The sequence below is a fragment of the Procambarus clarkii genome, chromosome 10, assembly GCF_040958095.1.
Source record: "Procambarus clarkii isolate CNS0578487 chromosome 10, FALCON_Pclarkii_2.0, whole genome shotgun sequence".
NCBI lineage: Eukaryota > Metazoa > Arthropoda > Malacostraca > Decapoda > Cambaridae > Procambarus > Procambarus clarkii.
The window spans coordinates 25,859,886-25,879,630 of NC_091159.1; the positions used below are offsets into that span (position 1 = coordinate 25,859,886).

The following is a 19,745-nucleotide window of genomic DNA, read 5'->3' on the forward strand; positions in this document are numbered from 1 at the left end:
GAAATTTTCAATGAACAAGTACATCCCAGGGTACTTGTTACAAAAGCTTCAGTAGTGTTAATTTTGATGGGTCCAATCCACCAGGATTTCTGCTAGTAAGATCACCACACCTATGATTATTCCTGAGGAGTAGAGAATGTGTTTAATAATACTGAGAAGAATGCTAAAAGATGTACAAATTTCTTCAAATCTAGAGCAGCTGTAAATTGTAATTTGTTTTTTCTGTAAAAATCTTGCAGAACTTCTGTGGAATTTGTAGAATTGATGTAGAATGTAGAAATTCTACATTTCTGTAAAAAATGCGTATTTCTTTACAGAAATTCTACATAATTTCTTCAGAAATTTGTACAAAACTAAATCTAAATTTTACAAATTTTTTCGTTTGTACAATTTCTGTAGAAATTATATAGATTTTGTAGAAATTATGTAATAATTTTCTACGGGAGTTCTACTAATCTAGAAAATTTTATAAAATTTAGATTTGTACAGTTTTGTAGAAATTTTGTTGATTTTACATAGAAATTTTGCAGATTTTCTGTAGAAAATCAACAATGTCTACATAGAAATTTCTACAGAAATCTAGAAATTTCTATGAAATTTTGTAGATTTCATATGTAAAATCTACAAAATTTCTTCAGGAAATTCTACAGTTTCTACAGAAAATCTACATGATTTCTACAAAGCTGTACAAATCTAAATTATTTATAAAATTTTCTAGATTTGTAGAATTTCTGTAGAAATTGTATAGATTTTCTGTAATCATATTTCTACATAAAATCTACAAAATTATTTAAAAAATTGATTTCTACAAAACTACAAATCTAATTTTATAAAATTTTCTAATTTGTAAAAATTATGTAGAAATTTTTATAAAATTAGATTTGTACAGTAGAAATCATGATTTTTTTTTTTAGATTTTCTTCAGAAATTCTACATAATTTCTACAGGAAATATACATAATTTCTACAAGAATGCTACAGAAAATCTCTATTTTTACAGAAAATTACATGATTTTCTGTAGATACTGGTAGAAATTATATAAAAATTCAGTAGATTTTCTGTAGAAACTTTCTACAGAAATTCTACATAATTTCTACAGAAATTCTAATGATTTTCTGTAGAAATAATGTAGAATTCCTGGAGAAATTTTGTAGATTTTCTGTAGAAATTCTACATAATTTCTACAGAATCTACATACTTTCTACAGAAATCCTACATAATTTTTACAAAAATGCTACAGAAAATCTCTATTTTTACAGAAAACTGCATGATTTTCTGTAGAAATTATGTAGATTTTCTATAGAAATTGTAGATGTTTTGTAGAAATTATGTAGATTTTCTGTAGAAATTGTAGATTTTCTGAAAAAATCTATTTCTACAGGAAATCTACATAATTTCTATTGAAATTTCTACAGGAAATCTACAGAAATTCTACAGAAAATCTATTTTTACAGAAAATTACATGATTTTCTGTAGAAGTTAGATAGATTCTGGTAGAAATTATATGTAAATTCTGTAGATTTTCTGTAGAAATTCTACAGGAAATCTACAGAATGTATATATAATTTTTACCAGAATCTACATGATTTTCTGTAGAAATTGTAATTTTCTGTAGCATTTTTGTGGAAATTGTAGATTTTCTGTAGAAAATTTCTACAGGAAATCTGCATAATTTCTACAAAAATGCTACAGAAAATTACATGATTTTGTATAGAAATTATGTAGATTTACTGTAGAAATTCTACATAATTTCTACAGGAAATCATAATTTCTACAAAAAAATCTATATATTTTCTACAGGAAATCTACAGAAATACTACATAATTTATACAGGATATCTACATAATTTATACAGAAAATCTCTCTTTACAGAAAATTACATGATTTTCTGTAGAAATTATTTAGATTCTGGTAAAAATTATATATAAATTATGTAGATTTTCTGTAGAAATCCTACATTTTTTAAGAAATCCTACATAATTTCTACAGAAAATTACATGATTTTTGGTAGAAATTATGTAGTTTCTGGTAAAAATTATATACCTTGAGGTTACCTTGAGGTGCTTCCGGGGCTTAGTGTCCCCGCGGCCCGGTCATCGACCAGGCCTCCTGGTTGCTGGACTGATCAACCAGGCTGTTAGACGCGGCTACTCGCAGCCTGACGTATGAGTCACAGCCTGGTTGATCAGGTATCCTTTGGAGGTGCTTATCCAGTTCTCTCTTGAACACTGTGAGGGGTCGGCCAGTTATGCCCCTTATGTGTAGTGGAAGCGTGTTGAACAGTCTTAGGCCTCTGATGTTGATAGTTCTCTCTCATAGTACCCGTTGCACCTTTGCTTTTCAATGGGGGTATTCTGCACATCCTGCCATGTCTTCTGGTCTCATGTGATGTTATTTCTGTGTGCAGGTTTGGGACCAGCCCCTCAATTATTTTCCACGTGTAAATTATTATGTATCTCTCCCGCCTGCGCTCAAGGGAGTACAGATTTAGGCTCTTTAGTTGGTCCCAGTAATTTAGATGTTTTACCGAGTGGATTCTAGCAGTAAAGGATCTCTGCACGCTCTCCAGGTCAGCAATTTCTCCAGCTTTGAAAGGGGCTGTCATTGTGCAGCAGTACTCCACTCTAGAGAGCACAAGCATTTTGAAAAGTTCTTGTTATCCAACCTGTCATTTTTCTTGCAGTTGTGACGGCTACTTTATTGTGTTCTTTAAAGGTAAGGTCTTCCGACATGAGTACACCCAGATCCTTTACATTGCCTTTTCGTTCTATGTTATGATTTGCCTGAGTTTTGTACGTGGTTTCTGTTTTTATATTTTCGATTTTTCCGTAGCGCATGAGTTGGAACTTATCCTCGTTAAACACCATATTATTTTCTGTAGCCCATAGAAAGACCTGATCTACATCTGATTCAGGTTTGCCGTGTCCTCTATGTTGCCAACTCTCATGAAAATCCTACTGTCATCTGCAAAGGATGTAGATTTTCTGTAGAAATTCTGCATAATTTCTACAGGAAATCTACAGAAATTCTACATAATTTCTACAGGAAATCTACAGAATTTCTACAGGAAATTATGGAAAATTACATGATTTTCTGTAGAAATTGTAGATTCTGGTAAAAATTATATATAAATTGTGTAGATTTCTGTAGAAATTGTACATAATTTCTACAGGAAATCTACATAAATTCTACAGAATTTATATATAATTTTTACCAGAATCTACATTATTTTTACAGAAAATTGCATGATTTTCTGCAGCATTTTTGTAGAAATTAAGAAGAATTCCTGTAGAAATTTTGTAGATTCTGTAGAAATTCTACGTAATTTCTACAGGAAATCTACATAATTTCTACAGAAAATCTCTCTTTACAGAAAATTACATGATTTTCTGTAGAAATTATGTAGATTTTCAGAAAATCATTTTCTACAGAATTTCTATAGAAATTTTGACAAAATCTACAGAAATTCTACTTCATTTCTACAGAATTTATATATAATTTCTACCAGAATCTACATAATTTCTACAGAAAATCATGTAATTTTTTGTAAAAAGATTTTTTTTTGTAGAAATTATATAGATTTCCTGTAAAAATTATGTAATTTCTACAGAAAATCTATGGACATTCTATATGATTTCTTGTAGAATTTCCATAGAAATCTACAATTTCTACAGTAATTCTACTGAATTATATATAATTTCTACCAGAATCTACATAATTTCTACAGAAAATCATGTAGTTTTCTGTAATAGAGATTTTCTGTAGCATTTTTGTAGAAATTGTAGGATTTCCTGTAAAAATTTATATAATTTCTATAATGTATTTCTATAAATATATTATAGAAATTATATAAATTTCAACAGGATAGCTACATAATTTCTACAGGAATCCTACAGAAAATTACTTGATTTCCTGTAGAAATTATGTAAATTGTAGAAATTTCTACAGGAAATTTCGTAGTGCCCTCATGGCTCTCGGGTCCTTTAATCCGGTTCATCCAGTAGTTGTCGAGATCCAGCATTGGCCGTTTCTTGTTCACAGTAAATTTAAGTCGGTTGAGTTTTGTTGGGTTCCCAGCCATATTGGTGTGTCTTTAAATGAGCGTGTGGATGCTGCCGCCAAGGAAGCTGTCCGCTCTTGTCCCATCTCTCGTAAAGGTATTCCGACTTTTACCCGGTTATCCATTCCTCCGTCCTTACCCGTTGGCAGGCTTCTTGGTTGTCTGTTACTGGTAACAAACTATGTACTCTTAAATGTTGTGTTTCCTCGTGGCCGTCCTACCACCGTAACCGGCGGTGGGAAACAGCTCTGGCGAGGTTGCGTATTGGCCATACTCGCTTAACCCATGGTCACTTGATGGAGCGCCGCCCTGCTCCTTATTGTCCTAGATGCATTGTCCCTCTTACTGTCGTGTATGTCCTTCTTGAATGTCCTGACTTTCAGGACGAGCGTGTGTCTTGCTTTCCGACCGCCCCTCACGGTCACCTGTCCCTCAATAGAATTCTTGGTGACTCAGATACTTTTGATATCGTTCGCCTTATGCGTTTTTGTTCTCGTATTGGCATCCTTGGTGATATTTAGCGCCTTCTGATTATTTTGCGCATTTGATGGTGCTACATAGCCTTCCCGGTTTGGTGCCTTCTTTTGATAATTACTTACAGAAAATTTCTACAGAAGTTCTACGTAATTTGTACATAAATTCTACTTTTACAGAAATTTACATGATTTTCTGTAGAAATTTCGTAGATTTTCTGTAAAAATCAATTTCTACAGGAAATCTACATAATTTCTACAACTTCTACAGGAAATCCTACAACAACAACAATTACAGGAAATTCTACATAATTTCTACGCCCTCACTGTCTGGCCCGTGGGCAGCTGCAGGAGTGTGATGCTCCATGGGTCAGTCCTCTGTCTTTTTGCAGCCTTATGCTCCTGCTGCTGCCTTTACCAATTTTGCCAGACCCCTTTCCTCGTTTTTCATTTTTCTCCCCCCTCTTCTCTTATCAAATTGTCATTTCCTGCCGACCTTTTGCCTGTTTTGATTATTCTTTCGACCTTCTTTTGTAGTTTTGACGCCTTCCGACCGCCCCTCGCGGTCATCTGTCCCTCAATAGAATTCTTGGTGACTGATACTTTTGATATCGTTCGCCGTATGCATTTTTGTTCTCGTATTGGCATCCTTGGTGATATTTAGCGCCTTCTGATTATTCCGCACATTTGATGGTGCTACATAGCCTTTCCGGTTTGGTGCCTTCTTTTGATAATTACTTACTTATTCTTTGACACTCGTTTGTCTTGGTTGCTTCATGTCTCTTACTCCCGTGTTGAATGCTCCAAGGCCCTTAACCTACTTAAGGTTTTGTCCCATACTTCTTGGGAAGCGGATAAGCGCACGCTCCTCTATTTGCATTCCTCTCGTCCTGTCTAAACTCGATTATGGTTGCCCTGCATACTCTTCTGCTTCTCCTTCTACTCTTCGCCGTCTTGATCCTTTGCACCATACTGGGTTGTGCCTCAGCTCTGGTGCTTTTCGTTCAACTCCTACCCTCAGCTTGTACGCTGACACTGGCTTTGTCTCTCCAGGATCGCTGTGATCGCTACAGTCTTCGCTATCTTACGCGATCCTTACAGCGTCCTCACTCTCGCCTCTATCGTGCTTTGACTTTTACCCTTCCTGTAGTTCCTGTTCCTCTTCCCCTCCTTCCTAATTCTGTCCTGTTTGTCTCGCTTACAGGATTCTCTTTCAGTTCATATTACCAATGTTTCTCCTCGTATTGTTCCTTCCTTGCCCCCGTGGAGGGTCCCCCTTCCCAAATTTTGTACTTCTCTAACCCGCATCACTAAAGCTTTTACCCCTCCTACAGTTCTGAAACGCTTCTTCCTTGAGCACTTTTCTTCCCACTCCGTTCCCATTTTCACCGATGGGTCCAAATCTGCTGACGGTGTGGGCTACTGTTGTTTTTCCTGACCACACTTAGTATGTGTCGCCTTTCTCCGGAGGCTAGCATCTTCACAGCAGAATTTTATGCTAATTCGTCTCCTGCTTTCCCGGTGTCAATCCTTTGTGGTGGTAGTTGACTCTCGTAGTGCCCTCATGGCTTTAGGGTCCTTTAATCCGGTCCACCCGGGGGTTGTCGAGATTCAACATTGGCTGTTTCTTATCTCCAGTAAATTTAAGTCAGTTGCATTTTGCTGGGTTCCCAGCCTATGTTGGTATCTCTTTAAATGAGCGTGTGGATGCTGCCACTAAGGAAGCTATCCGCGCTTGTCCCATCTCACATAAAAGTATTCCTTATTCCAACTTTTACCCAGTTATTCGTGCCTCCATCCTTGCCCGCTGGCAGAGTTGTTGGTCTTCTGTTATTGGTAACAAACTGCGTACTCTTAAAGAGTCGTGTCTCCCAGTGGCCACTGTAACCAGCGGTGGGAAATGGCTCTAGCTAGGTTACGTATTGGCCATACCCGTTTAACTCACGGTCACTTAATGGAGCGCCGCCCTGCTCCTTATTGTCCACATTGCATTGTCCCTCTTACGGTCGTGCATATCCTTGTTGAATGTCCTGACTTCCAGGACGAGCGTGTCTTGTTTTCCGACTGTCCCCCATGGTCGGTCGCTTGTCCCTCGATAGAATTCTTGGCGACTCGGATACTTTTGATATCGTTCGCCTTAGGCGTTTCTGTTCTCGTATTGGCATCCTTGGTGATATTTAGCGCCCTCTGATTATCCCACACATTTGATGGTGCTACATAGCCTTCCCGGTTTGGTGCCTTCTATTGATAATTACTTACAGAATTTCTACATAAATTCTACACAGTTTCTACAAATCTATAAAATTAGATTTTATATAAACTATTAGAATTTTTGTACATTTTCAGTAGAAATTGGAGATTTTGTAGAAATTTTGTAGTTCTGTAGAAATTTGTAATTTCCTGTAAAAAAAATTAGAATTTCTGTAGAAAATCCACAAAATTTCTACAAAAATTCTACATAATTTCTATAGAAATTCTTCATAATTTTTCCAGAAATTCTACAAAAGTGCTACTGAAAATCTCTCTACAGAAAATTACATGATTTTCTGTAGAAAATTCTGTAGATTTTCTTCAGATTTTTTTTTCAGCAAATCTACAGAAATTCTATAAAATATAATAAAATTAGATTTGTATAGTTTGAGACATACTATTGCTGTAGAAATTTCTATAGAAAATCATGTAATTTTCTGTACATTTTTTTTAGAATTTTTGCAGAAATTTTGAAGATTGTAGAAATTATGAAGATTTTGTTATCTAGAAATTGATTTCTGCAGAAATTCTACAAAATTTTCTGTCGGAACCCTGTAGATTTTTCTGTAGAAATTTCTACATAATTTTATAGGAATTCTACATAATGTCTACAAAACAGTACAAATCTAATTTTATAAAATTTTATAAATTTTCTGTAGAAATTTATTTTTACAGAATTTCTACAGGAAATCTACAGAATTCAATCTATAGAGCACTACAAAATCTACAGAATGCTATGTACTCATAAACCCAAAGTACCTTTATATATATATATATATATATATTATATATATTTATATATATATAATATATATATATAATATATATATATATATATATATATATATAAAATACACACACGCGCGAAAGAAAAAAAAATAGTACTATAAAGTGTAAGTAGAATTAGTACTACTACAGTGTTTGTAGTACTTTTACCACTATGTTAGTAATAGAAGTACTACTGCTTGTGTTAGTAGAAGTACCACAGTGTTAGTAGTACTACTACTAACCCGTTAGTAGTAGTACTATTATTTCTACTACAGTAGTAGTAGTAATGAAAATAATTGCCCCATCATCTAATCTGGTGGAAACAAAATATACAATTCCTTATTGTTGAACCGACCAGTGGAGTAGAGGAAGAAAACACCGTAAAAGTCTGCAAGGGCCAGAGGCCGCTTGGAGGTGTCAGCAGTGGAGACAATGGCCTTGAAGCACTCTGTTGATGTTTTAAGCTGGGTTTTGAAGAGGTGCTGGATTATGCCAAACTCGTGCAGGTCAAGTATTCTGGAATCAGGGAAAGAAAATGTAACTACTGTATGGTTATAATTATGAACATGTCTGCAGAAAGAATTGTGTCATTTGAAGAGTTTACAACAAAAATGGTGACGTTGGTGAACATATTTGTTACTATCACCAACAACAACATTGGTGAACATACTTGTTAACGAGGGAAGGGAAACAGACTAATTTTACAGTGATCTATACCTAACCCTTTCCCCGTGTCCCTCCTTCCATTCCCAGTCATGAAGCATTTTCCTTTTAACATTTTCACTGCAGTCTACGCTCTGCTGCTCTCTTCACAGACGGATCGAAATCTGCTGGTGTTGGCTCCTTTTTCTTTAAAACCTAAATGTACTGCATTTCTGCAGAGATGAGTATTTCTACTGCAATTTTGTATGCTCTGCAATAATTTTCATGGGCCAACGATTACTTTCTTTGTTTAGTTTTGCAGTGTTCTAAAGATCCTGGAGTCTTGGTCCTTTTCATCTTGTGATCTCCGTGTTGAGTGCTCTAAGGCCCTTACCCTCCTTCGGGTATTGTCCCATACTTCTTGGGGAGCGGATAGGCGCACTCTCCTTGCTTTACATTCCTCTCTCGTCCTGTCCAAGCTCGATTATGGTTGCCCTGCTTACTCGTCTGTTTCTTCTCTTCGCCGTCTTGATGCTTTGCACCATACTGGGTTGCGCCTCAGTTCTGGTGCCTTTTGTTCGACTCCCGTCCTTAGCTTTTATGTTGACACTGGCTTCCTGTCGTCTCCAGGATCGCCGTGATTGCTACTGTCTTCGCTATCTTGCGCGGTCCTTAAAACATCCTTCCTCTCGTCTCTGTCGTGCTTTAACTTTTACCCCTCCTGCGGTTCCTGTTCCTCTTCACCACCTCCGCCTTTCTGTCCGGTTGTCTCGCTTACAGGATTCTCTTTCCGTTCGTATTTCTAATGTCTCTCCTCGTGTTATTCCTTCTTTGCCCCTGTGGAGAATCCCCCTTCCGCAGTTTTGTACATCCTTGACTCGCATCACTAAAGCTTTTACCCCTCATACGGTTCTAAAACGCCTTTTCCTTGAGCACTTTTCTTCTCACTCCCACTCCGTTTCTGCCTTCTCCGATGGGTCTAAGTCTGCGGACGGTGTTGGCTACTCTTTTTGTTTTTCCTGATCGCACATATATTATTCGCTTACCTCCGGAGACTAGCATCTTCACAGCGAAGCTTTATGCTATTCTTCCCCTCCCCATCCGGCCCGTATGCGTCGTGAGGGGGCTTCGTGGACGGCTGCCGGAGTGTGATGCTCCGTGGGACAGTCCTCTGTCCTTTTCTGGCCTTGCACTCCTGCTGCTGTCTTCTCTAATTGTGCCGAATCGCTTTTCCTTTTTCATTATGTTTCGTTTTTCTCCCCCCTCTTCTCCTATCTGCTTGTCGTTTCCTGCCGACCTTTTGCTTGTTTTGGATGGTTTCTTTGGACTACTACTATTTTGACGCCCGGGTGCTTGAGGAGGCATACTCTTGCACCCGTAGAACTGTAGTACCCAACGTCCTGAGCGAGGGGAACCTTTTATTGTCAATCCCCCTTTCGTCGCTGAACCCGATCTCGATGGACTGACGGTTCTTAAGGTGGCGTTTGTGGGGCGTATACTCACGACGCACCCCTAGGGGGCCCCGGCATGATTGGCAATAGCTTCCTGTTGGGTGTCCTGCCTCTAATTGTGGCTCCATGGTGGATATGGGGGCACATTCGTGGATGAATTTATCACTCTTCGTACCTATGTCGTTGAATGCTTTTGTTATACCCTCTCAGGCTCGTGGGGTGGGCGACCAAGCCCCCGAGTCGGCCTGTCTTGGAAGACCGGGCTCTGTAGCCTCCGCTGCATTGGGCCCCGACCTTGCTCCTCCTTTGGAACTCTGACTCATTCCCCTGGCTCCCCTCCCTCCTCTGTGGTTGGGTCAAGCCCCAAGCCCCCAGTGGTGACTACCTTATCCCCTGGCGCGGCTCCATCTCTAGTTGTAACTACTGCGCCTTTTAACCCCTCTCTCTCTGGGGGTTCTCACCGCCGTCCTCGTCACGGCCGCCCTCGCTCGATTCCTTCCAGTTCTGCTACCTATCAAGCCTTGTTTGGTCCCACTTCGTGGGCCAAATATTTTGATCTCCCTCTTGATTCTGCGCCTCCTGACGATTTTCCCTCCATCGACATCTCGTTGATTCCGTGGATGCCTCCATTACTTTCAACCCCACTCGTCTCGGTACACATGTCGTTGCTGCTCCTTCTCAGGATGCTGCTTCCCGCTTGGCTGCTTTATCCTGCCTTGGCGAGACCCCTGTTCGGGTCTCGAAGAACGCTCAGTTGAATGCCAATGTTGGACTATTCTGCTCCCGCCCCATGTTGCGACCGGTGTTCGGGACCTGCGCGACTGCCACGACGATATTCGACATATCCTTGCTGCCCAGGGCCATTCTATTCTCCAGGTGGACACGTTTACTCGTCCCCCTCGTGGTAGTCGCCGTCATCCCCTCCGGGTTATGATTACCTTTGATGGTAGGACCCTTCTACCCTCTGTCATTCTTGCTGGTGCCAGGTGCTCTGTCCAGGAGTACATTCCTTCTCGGCTCTGTAACAAGTGCTGGAGGTTTGGGCATGGTGCCCTCCGCTGCTCCGGGACTGTCTCTCTGTCCTTTGTGTGGTGGCGAAGTGCTAAGTCGGAGTGCACTTCTCCCCAGGCTCGTTGCCTCAACTGCGGTGAGGCCCATCCTACCTTCTCCCGTGCGTGTGTCCATTACAAGCTTGAGGCAGCCGTCCTCAACTTGAAGCACCGGGAGCGTTTATCTTTTCCTGAGGCGAGACGCCAGGTTCGCCGGCTCCCACCTTATGCTAATCTCTCTTAAGCTCGCGTGTTGCGCTCTTCCTCTCCTCGTCCTTCCCACCTTCCTCAGACTCACAACCGTTTCCGGGCCTTGGACCCTGATACGCCCACTGCCCCTTATCTGTTCCTTTGGGTTCTCTCCCGAAGGATCCACCTCCTGGTCCTCTGTCTGGGGTTCCCCTTCTTTCTACCCGGTCTGTCTTGTCTCCTGTGTCTTCTTCCTCGTCTCCCTCCGTTCCTCCTTCCCCTCCGTCTCTTGACTCTCCCCGCCGCCTGTCGGTGCGGGCTGATGTCCATCGCTCTCCAAAAGGCCGTCATGTGTGCTCTCGTTCAGCTTCTCCTGTTGAGACTCTAGAATCCGTTGCCCAGTACGTGGTTGCTGGGACACCTGTCTCTTTAAGTCAGAAGCGTAAGCCTGGCTCCTCTCCTTCCTCCTCCCCGGCGGGTAAGAAGGTTTCGCTTTCTTCCTCGGCCCCTACTTCTGCCCCTCTCGCTCCTTCCCCTCCCATTTTGGTGGTTGCGCCCCCCTGTTCCTGCTATGGAGGTTTCTTTAGCCCCCGCTTCCCTCTCGGTTGCTGCCCTTGCTGAGGTGCGCTCCCCTCTTTCTACCCCCCCCCCCCCTTCTTCCTGCTGCTGTCCTTGACTGCTCCCCTCCGTTGTCTCCTCTTCCTCCTCCGGATCCCGCCCGCCCACCTCTGGTCTGTTCTCCCGCCTCCTTCCCTCCATCTTTGCTCAGTTTACCCATGCCCCCTAACCCTGATATTCTTTAACGTGCTCTGTTGCTCTTTCGCCTTTGTTTCTTCCTTGTTCTCTGTTTTTTGTCCTTTCTCTTCTCGTCGATGTCTCTTCTTCAATGGAACGTTCGAGGTTATTACGCCAATTTCCTCGAACTCCAACTTCTGATTTCGCGGTTTTCGCCCCTTTGTGTCTGTCTCCAGGAGCCGATGCTTGGTGCTCGTCCTGGTCGTTTTCGTGGCTATTCCTTTCTCTCCCCCCCCCCCCCCAGCCGTTGCTGGGGCTTCTAATTCTTCTGCTCTCTTGATTCGTGCTGATGTTCCCTTTGTTCCTTTACTTTTTCCTTCGCCTCTCCATTGTTCTGCTGCTCGTATCTTTGTGGGGAAATGGTACACAGTTTGTTCCATTTATCTCCCCCCCGAGTGTCCCGCTTTCTCTTCCTGATTTGAAACACCACCTAGACTCCTTGCCGGAGCCTGTGCTCCTGCTGAGTTACTTCAATTGTCGTCATTCTCTTTGGGGTGACGTTCTGACGAATACCCGGGGTCGCCTTCTTGAGCCGTTTCTCCTCTCTTCTTCCCTGTCTCTCCTGAATTCTGGTGAGCCCACTCATTTGGACTCTCGGACTCGCACCCTTTCTTGTCTTGATCTTTCTCTCTGCTCCTCTTCTCTTTACTTAGATTTCACGTGGCAGGTTCTTGACCTCCATGGAAGTGATCATTTCCCCATCCTTGTTTCCTTTTTCTCTTTTCGCCCTTCCCTCTTTCCATAGGTGGCAGTTTGCTAAGGTGGACTGGACCCTATTTACCCACAGTGCTACTCTCTCTGACCTCTCCCTTCTGCCTCTCTCGCGCTCTCCTTTTTTATGACTGTCTTCAACGCTGCCCTCCGCTCTATTCCTCGCTCTTCCTCTTGGGGTCCACGAAGTGCGTTCCCTGGTGGAATGCGGACTGTGCTCGGGCTGTCCGCTGTAAGCGTGCAGCCTGCAAGAGGCACCGCCGTAGGCAGACGACCGATTCTTTTCTTTTCTTTCGGAAAGCGAGTGCGGTGGCCGCCCGTTGGGCCATCCGTACGGCTAAACGTGAATGTTGGGCCATCTTATGTCTCAACAATTACGTCCGAAACTCCTTTGCCCCAGATCTGGAAGCGTATCCGCAAGATAGCGGGTAAGTTCGTTCCCGATGTTTCACTTCCATGATACTCTTGTGGCGGACCCGTTGCAGGTCGCTTTCCGTACTGGGTTCCCACTTTTCTTCTGTTAGCTCTGGTCTTCATCTTCCCCAATCTTTCCTTCTTCGTAAACCTGTCCTTGAGTCTCGTCCTTTAGATTTCTGCACTCGTCTTCAGCTTCCCTATAATGATCCCTTCTCTCTCTCTGAACTTCGTTCTGCCCTGGCCCTCTGCGGTTCTACGGCGGCGGGCCCCGATGGTATTCATTACGAGATGCTTCGCCATCTCCCTCTGTGCATGTCTCAGTATTTACTGAGTGTATAATCGGATCTGGGAATCGTCGTCAGTCCCTGAGGACTGGCTCGATGCCGTTGTCCTCCCTGTTCGCAAACCGGGGTCTCTGGGTACTTCCCTTAAGGACTTTCGCCCTATTGCCCTCACAAGTTGTGTCTGCAAACTCTTTGAACGTATGGTTAACGTTCGTCTGATGTGGTTCCTGGAACCATCACCTCCTCTCCCCTTCTCAATTTGGTTTCCGCAAATGCCGCAGCACGACGGATGTCCTGGTGAACTTGGAGGTCTATATTCGTACTGCTTTTGCTGCGAAGACCTCCGTTGTTGCCGTCCTTTTTGACCTGGAAAAGGCTTACGACACCACTTGGCGGTATCATATTCTATCTCAACTTCATTCTTTTGGCCTTCGTGGTCATCTCCCTCTCTTTCTCCGCAGCTTCCTCTCTCGTCGTTCCTTTCGGGTGCGCCTTGGTACCGCTCGCTCTGCCTCTTTTCAGCAATACGAAGGTGTGCCCCAGGGTAGTGTTCTGAGCACTACTCTTTCTGGTTGCCCTCAATGGTCTTTCCTCTCTTCCTTCAGGTGTCTTCTCCGCTCTCTATGTCGATGATCTTACCCTTTGCTGTCAGGGTGATGATTCGCCTCTCCTTCAGCGTCGCTCTTGCAATTGATGCCGTGTCATCTTGGGCCACCGATCATGGCTTCAAGTTCTCTACTAAGACTTGTGCTATGACTTTCACGCGGAAACGGGTCGTTTTTCGTCCCCTTTGTCACTTTATGGTCATTCCCTTGAGTACAAAGATTCCGCGAAGCTTTTGGGGTTATTCCTTGACACTCGTTTGTCTTGGTCTCCCCATATCTCTTACCTCCGTGTTGAGTGCTCTAAGGCCCTTACCCTCCTTCGGGGCTTGTCCCATACTTCTTGGGGGGCAGATAGGCGCACTCTCCTTGCTTTATATTCCTCTCTCGTCCTGTCTAAGCTCGATTATGGTTGCCCTGCTTACTCGTCTGCTTCTCCTTCTACTCTTCGCCGTCTTGATGCTTTGCACCATACTGGGTTGCGCCTCAGTTCTGGTGCCTTTCGTTCGACTCCCATCCTTAGCTTATATGTTGACACTGGCTTCCTGTCTCTCCAGGACCGCCGTGATCGCTACTGTCTTCGCTATCTTGCGCGGTCCTTGCAACATCCTTCCTCTCGCCTCTGTCGTGCTTTAACTTTTACCCCTCCTGCGGTTCCTGTTCCTCTTCACCACCTCCCTCTTTCTGTCCGGTTATCTCGCCTACAGGATTCTCTCTCCGTTCGTATTTCTGATGTTTCTCCTCGTGTTGTTCCTTCTTTGCCCCCGTGGAGGGTCCCTCTTCCGCGGTTTTGTACTTCCTTGACCCGTCTCACTAAAGCTTTTACCCCTCCTACGGTTCTAAAACGCCTTTTCCTTGAGCACTTTTCTTCTCACTCCCGCTCCGTTTCTGTCTTCACCGATGGGTCTAAATCTGCGGACGGTGTTGGCTACTCTGTTGTTTTTCCTGATCGCACTTATATGTGTCGCTTACCTCCGGAGACTAGCATCTTTACAGCGGAGCTTTATGCTATTCTCTATGCTCTTCGTCTCCTGCTTTCTCGTCAGTCTTCCTTTGTAGTTGTTGTTGACTCTCGTAGTGCCCTCATGGCTCTCGGGTCCTTTAATCCGGTTCATCCAGTAGTTGTCGAGATCCAGCATTGGCTGTTTCTCGTTCACAGTAAATTTAAGTCGGTTGAGTTTTGTTGGGTTCCCAGCCATATTGGTGTGTCTTTAAATGAGCGTGCGGATGCTGCCGCCAAGGAAGCTGTCCGCTCTTGTCCCATCTCTCGTAAAGGCATTCCGTATTCCGACTTTTACCCGGTTATCCATTCCTCAGTCCTTACCCGTTGGCAGGCTTCTTGGTTGTCTGTTACTGGTAACAAGCTACGTACTCTTAAATGTTGTGTTTCCTCGTGGCCGTCCTCCTTCCACCGTAACCGGAGGTGGGAAACAGCTCTGGCGAGGTTGCGTATTGGCCATACTCGCTTAACCCATGGGTTAAGCGAGTTAAGGGGCAGGGGCGCCGCCCTGCCCCTTATTGTCCTAGTTGCATTGTCCCTCTTACGGTTGTGCATGTCCTTCTTGACTGTCCTGACTTCCAGGACGAGCGTGTGTCTTGCTTTCCGACCGCCCCTCGCGGTCACCTGTCCCTCGCTAGAATTCTTGGTGACTCGGATACTTTTGATATCGTTCGCCTTATGCGTTTTTGTTCTCGTATTGGCATCCTTGGTGATATTTAGCGCCCTCTGATTATTTTGCGTATTTGATGGTGCTACATAGCCTTCCCGGTTTGGTGCCTTCTTTTGATAATTACTTACTTACTTCCATGGCGGCAGCATCCGCACGCTCATTTAAAGACACACCAATATGGCTGGGAACCCAACAAAACTCAACCGACTTAAATTTACTGTGAACAAGAAACGGCCAATGCTGGATCTCGACAACTACTGGATGAACCGGATTAAAGGACCCGAGAGCCAACAACAACTACAAAGGAAGACTGACAACGAGAAAGCAGGAGACGAAGAGCAGAGAGAATAGCATAAAGCTCCGCTGTAAAGATGCTAGTCTCCGGAGGTAAGCGACACATATAAGTGCGATCAGGAAAAACAACAGAGTAGCCAACACCGTCCGCAGATTTAGACCCATCGGTGAAGACAGAAACGGAGCGGAAGTGAGAAGATAAGTGCTCAAGGAAAAGGCGTTTTAGAACCGTAGGAGGGGTAGAAGCTTTAGTGATACGGGTCAAGGATGTACAAAACCGCGGAAGAGGGACTCTCCACGGGGGCAAAGAAGGAACAACACGAGGAGAAACATTAGAAATACGAAGAGGAACAGGAACCGCAGGAGGGGTAAAAGTTAAAGCACGACAGAGGCGAGAGGAAGGATGTTGTAAGGACCGCGCAAGATAGCGAAGACAGTAGCGATCACGGCGGTCTTGGAGAGACAGGAAGCCAGTGTTAACATACAAGCTAAGGACGGGAGTCGAACGAAAGGCACCGGAACTGAGGCGCAACCCAGTATGGTGCAAAGCATCAAGACGGCGAAGAGTAGAAGGAGAAGCAGACGAGTAAGCAGGGCAACCATTATCGAGCTTAGACAGGAGGCAAAAATCTAAGCAGCCCACTAATATTCTCAAGAAATAAACTTCACGTTGATATCCATGCATGATATATTCTCAATCCATCAACACAAGTGGTCGAGTACAGTTTAGTTCATATAATATGCATCCCATACTCATCCTATGGGTGGTAGTGGTTGCGTTCAGGAAAGTGCAACTCACATGGCGTCCACCTGGGACCTGAGCGGGGAGCCTTTAGGGAACGCAAAGCTCACAGACGTTGCCCCAAAGAACCCTCGAGACATAATGTACGAACCACAGGAGCCTTTCTGTGGAGAATTATATTAGGTGTTAATGGTATGATTGTTTTTATCTGCAAGTGGAAAAAATGTGAATCGTATACCCTGACGATACAATCAAGTGAATAAAATGTCATTACCTACAACATTGTGGATTTATAATTGAAATAATGATCATGAAACAATCAACACATTCCAGAATAGTGCTCTAGTGAGGATTTAAGTCCGAGTATCAGCTACTTTGAGATTTCTTTATTTGAGCATCCTTGTAGAGCTCAGTACCTCCAAGATCCGGAGGCCACATTACACACCATCTTCCTTACTAATCATCTTAACTACTCGCAACTACCATCGCTTTATTACATACAACCTACAACACTAACCATCTTCACTAAATATTGTCTTCATCTCTTGTGACCATCACTGCCCTGCCTTTTCCCGGCCCCCTATACACAAACTTTGCTCCTTCATAACCTTCCCTACTCTTCACCCCCCCCCCCCCCCCGGACCTCTTATCCTTCTATCTCTAGCAGACTTAATACTATTGAGTTTTGTTGGGTTTCCAGCTGTATTGTTATTACCTTCTAGTGCGCGCTTCGCTTTTCCTTCATCGCTTTAACCATTTTCACTAAACAGTCTTAAATTAATCATGTAGAATATGTTGGATTTATTGCTAGGTGAACAGCTGCATTAGGTGATAGGAAATGCGCCCAACCATTTTTGTCCTACCTGGCATTCAAACCCAGAATTCCGGATTGAGAGTCTAGAACAAACAACTCTGCTTCGGCGACTGATTTTTTGTTTGAAGCTATGCATGAACTCCAACTACCCACATATCCTGGCTAATACAGTACTTCCGAGTGAATATGGTACAACCTAAACTCTCTAAAATACACGAGAGTCAGTGTTTGGTAGAGACTGACGTTGGTGAAATCTTCGTAGAGGAAGTAGGAGAGAGAGCTGCGGACGGTGGTGAAAGCCCAGCTGCCGTTGAAGAGACCATCTAAGCCCTCGGAAACATTCGCGCCGAGGAGCACTTGGTCTCTCAGGTGACTAAAGTCAGAACTCTGCGTCGATGCCTGAAAGAGAAAGTGTCTTACAATCTTCTATAAACTAATATCCTTCCGCATAAAAGGTTTAATAATAGAAAATATAGTAATACAATAATCGTATTTCGCTGTATTGTATAGTAGTCTGAATGTATTACAAATGGTAAAACGATTTTTACTTTCATTTATAACTAGACATGGTTTCGGAAGTATAAACGTTATTTCTGTACACTGAGTATTAACAAAATCTGATAATGTACTAAATGGTACATTCTAACAATTTGAGTTCACCCTGCTATCAAAACAAGTCAAACGAAAGAATATTCGAGAGTGGAACAGTCTTCAGGCATCTTTATTTAGAAAGAAGTGGAGAAAAAAGAAACACGAGGAAGAGATAAAGGTATCCAACAAAATTAGTAAAGGCCGCAGGAGCACAAGGCTCAAAAAGAAGAGATGAAATGCCATCCTATCAAGCATCACACTCCGACAACCTCCCACCAAGCCTCCCTCACGCCGACAATAGGCCATGAGGGGTGTAATCTTCAAGTGGGCACCAAGGAGGTGGCAAGATAGCCTGTGTCGTCTCCCGTTGCATCCGGGGCCATTTTTCAAGCGGAAATCTAGCGCCATAGTGAGACTGACCTGCATTATTGTACCCAAGCAGGGAAACCTCCTCTGCAGAATGACAGCTTCTTTGGATAAAGTTCAACACCGGGCAACAATAATCATTCCAGACCCAAGTCAAGTCAACTCACCAGGATCTGCTGAGGGCCACAGCTCTAACAAACTAAACATGACTAGGAATTTATCACCGAAATTTTTAAAATACCTAACAATTTGGAGGATATTAACCCAGATAAGTTCTTCAATAGGACAGATTTAACACAAACAAGGGAGGGAGGGAAATATCAGGAGAAAGCGCCAATCCATTATGACTGTATAACATCTGGAGGCGGAGGTTGGGCCCTGGAGTTAATAGCAAGCACCAAAGACGACCCGAGATCATAGGTTGTACCCAATTCAGATACCACGAGAGTCAGTGGCCCCGATCACGTCCACGGAGGGAGATTTTAACATTTGTCAGAAACACACCGAAGCTTCATAGACGCTTGCCGGTTACACAATATACGCACACAAATTACCATGAGTTAGGTACAGTAATATCATTAGATCACTGCTCTTCTAAGTAATTATCAAACGAAGGTACCAAGCCCAGAACCAAGAAGTCCATAGAGCAAATAAAATTAAACCAGAATAAAACGTACTATCAGAGTCTCATGAAAGCGGCTGGCCAGAGGTGCCCAGAGACGGATGTTGGTGTGACCAAGTTCCTCCAGGCTGTCGAAGGAAAGCTGCAGCTTCGGGTAGACGAGTCTGGCCATGAGGTTGGAGCGGTACACAGAGCCCACGACCAGCACAGTCAAGGCCCACACTCCCGTCACCAGGCGCACAGAGTCTCCAGACGGTACCCACCGCATTGCTGGTGGTGTTAAGGGTGGCTGTGTTACTGGTGGTGGTGGTGGGGGGTGCTAGGGGTGGCTGTGTTACTGGTGGTGGTGGTGGTGGGGGGTGCTAGGGGTGGCTGTGTTACTGGTGGTGGTGGGGGTGGGTGCTAGGGGTGGCTGTGTTACTGGTGGTGGTGGTGGGGGTGGGTGCTAGGGGTGGCTGTGTTACTGGTGGTGGTGGTGGGGGGTGCTAGGGGTGGCTGTGTTACTGGTGGTGGTGGTGGGGGTGGCTGTGTTACTGGTGGTGGTGGTGGGGGTGGGTGCTAGGGGTGGCTGTGTTACTGGTGGTGGTGGTGGGGGTGGGTGCTAGGGGTGGCTGTGTTACTGGTGGTGGTGGTGGGGGTGGCTGTGTTACTGGTGGTGGTGGTGGGGGTGGGTGCTAGGGGTGGCTGTGTTACTGGTGGTGGTGGTGGGGGTGGCTGTGTTACTGGTGGTGGTGGTGGGTGCTAGGGGTGGCTGTGTTTCTGGTGGTGGTGGTGGTGGTGGGTGCTAGGGGTGGCTGTGTTACTGGTGGTGGTGGTGGTGGGGGGTGGCTGTGTTACTGGTGGTGGTGGTGGTGGTGGGTGCTAGGGGTGGCTGTGTTACTGGTGGTGGTGGTGGTGGGGGTGGCTGTGTTACTGGTGGTGGTGGTGGGGGTGGCTGTGTTACTGGTGGTGGTGG

At 44.0% G+C, this 19,745-nt stretch overlaps 1 protein-coding gene across 4 annotated transcripts in view; it reads right to left on the minus strand.

The window, feature by feature from the left end:
- LOC123747620 (glutamate receptor ionotropic, kainate 5) overlaps positions 1–19,745 on the minus strand; it is a 112,321-nt gene continuing 92,576 nt past the window's right edge. For all 4 annotated transcript variants that reach the window (XM_069321774.1, XM_069321772.1, XM_069321773.1 and 1 more), the window contains 5 exons: positions 18,846–19,060; positions 17,455–17,610; positions 16,455–16,561; positions 7,907–8,067; positions 1–122 (listed from right to left, as the gene is read on the minus strand). In XM_069321774.1, coding sequence (XP_069177875.1) covers positions 58–122; positions 7,907–8,067; positions 16,455–16,561; positions 17,455–17,610; positions 18,846–19,060 — 704 coding nt within the window. In that variant the 3' untranslated portion in view covers positions 1–57. The remainder of the gene's footprint in view (positions 123–7,906; positions 8,068–16,454; positions 16,562–17,454; positions 17,611–18,845; positions 19,061–19,745) is intronic.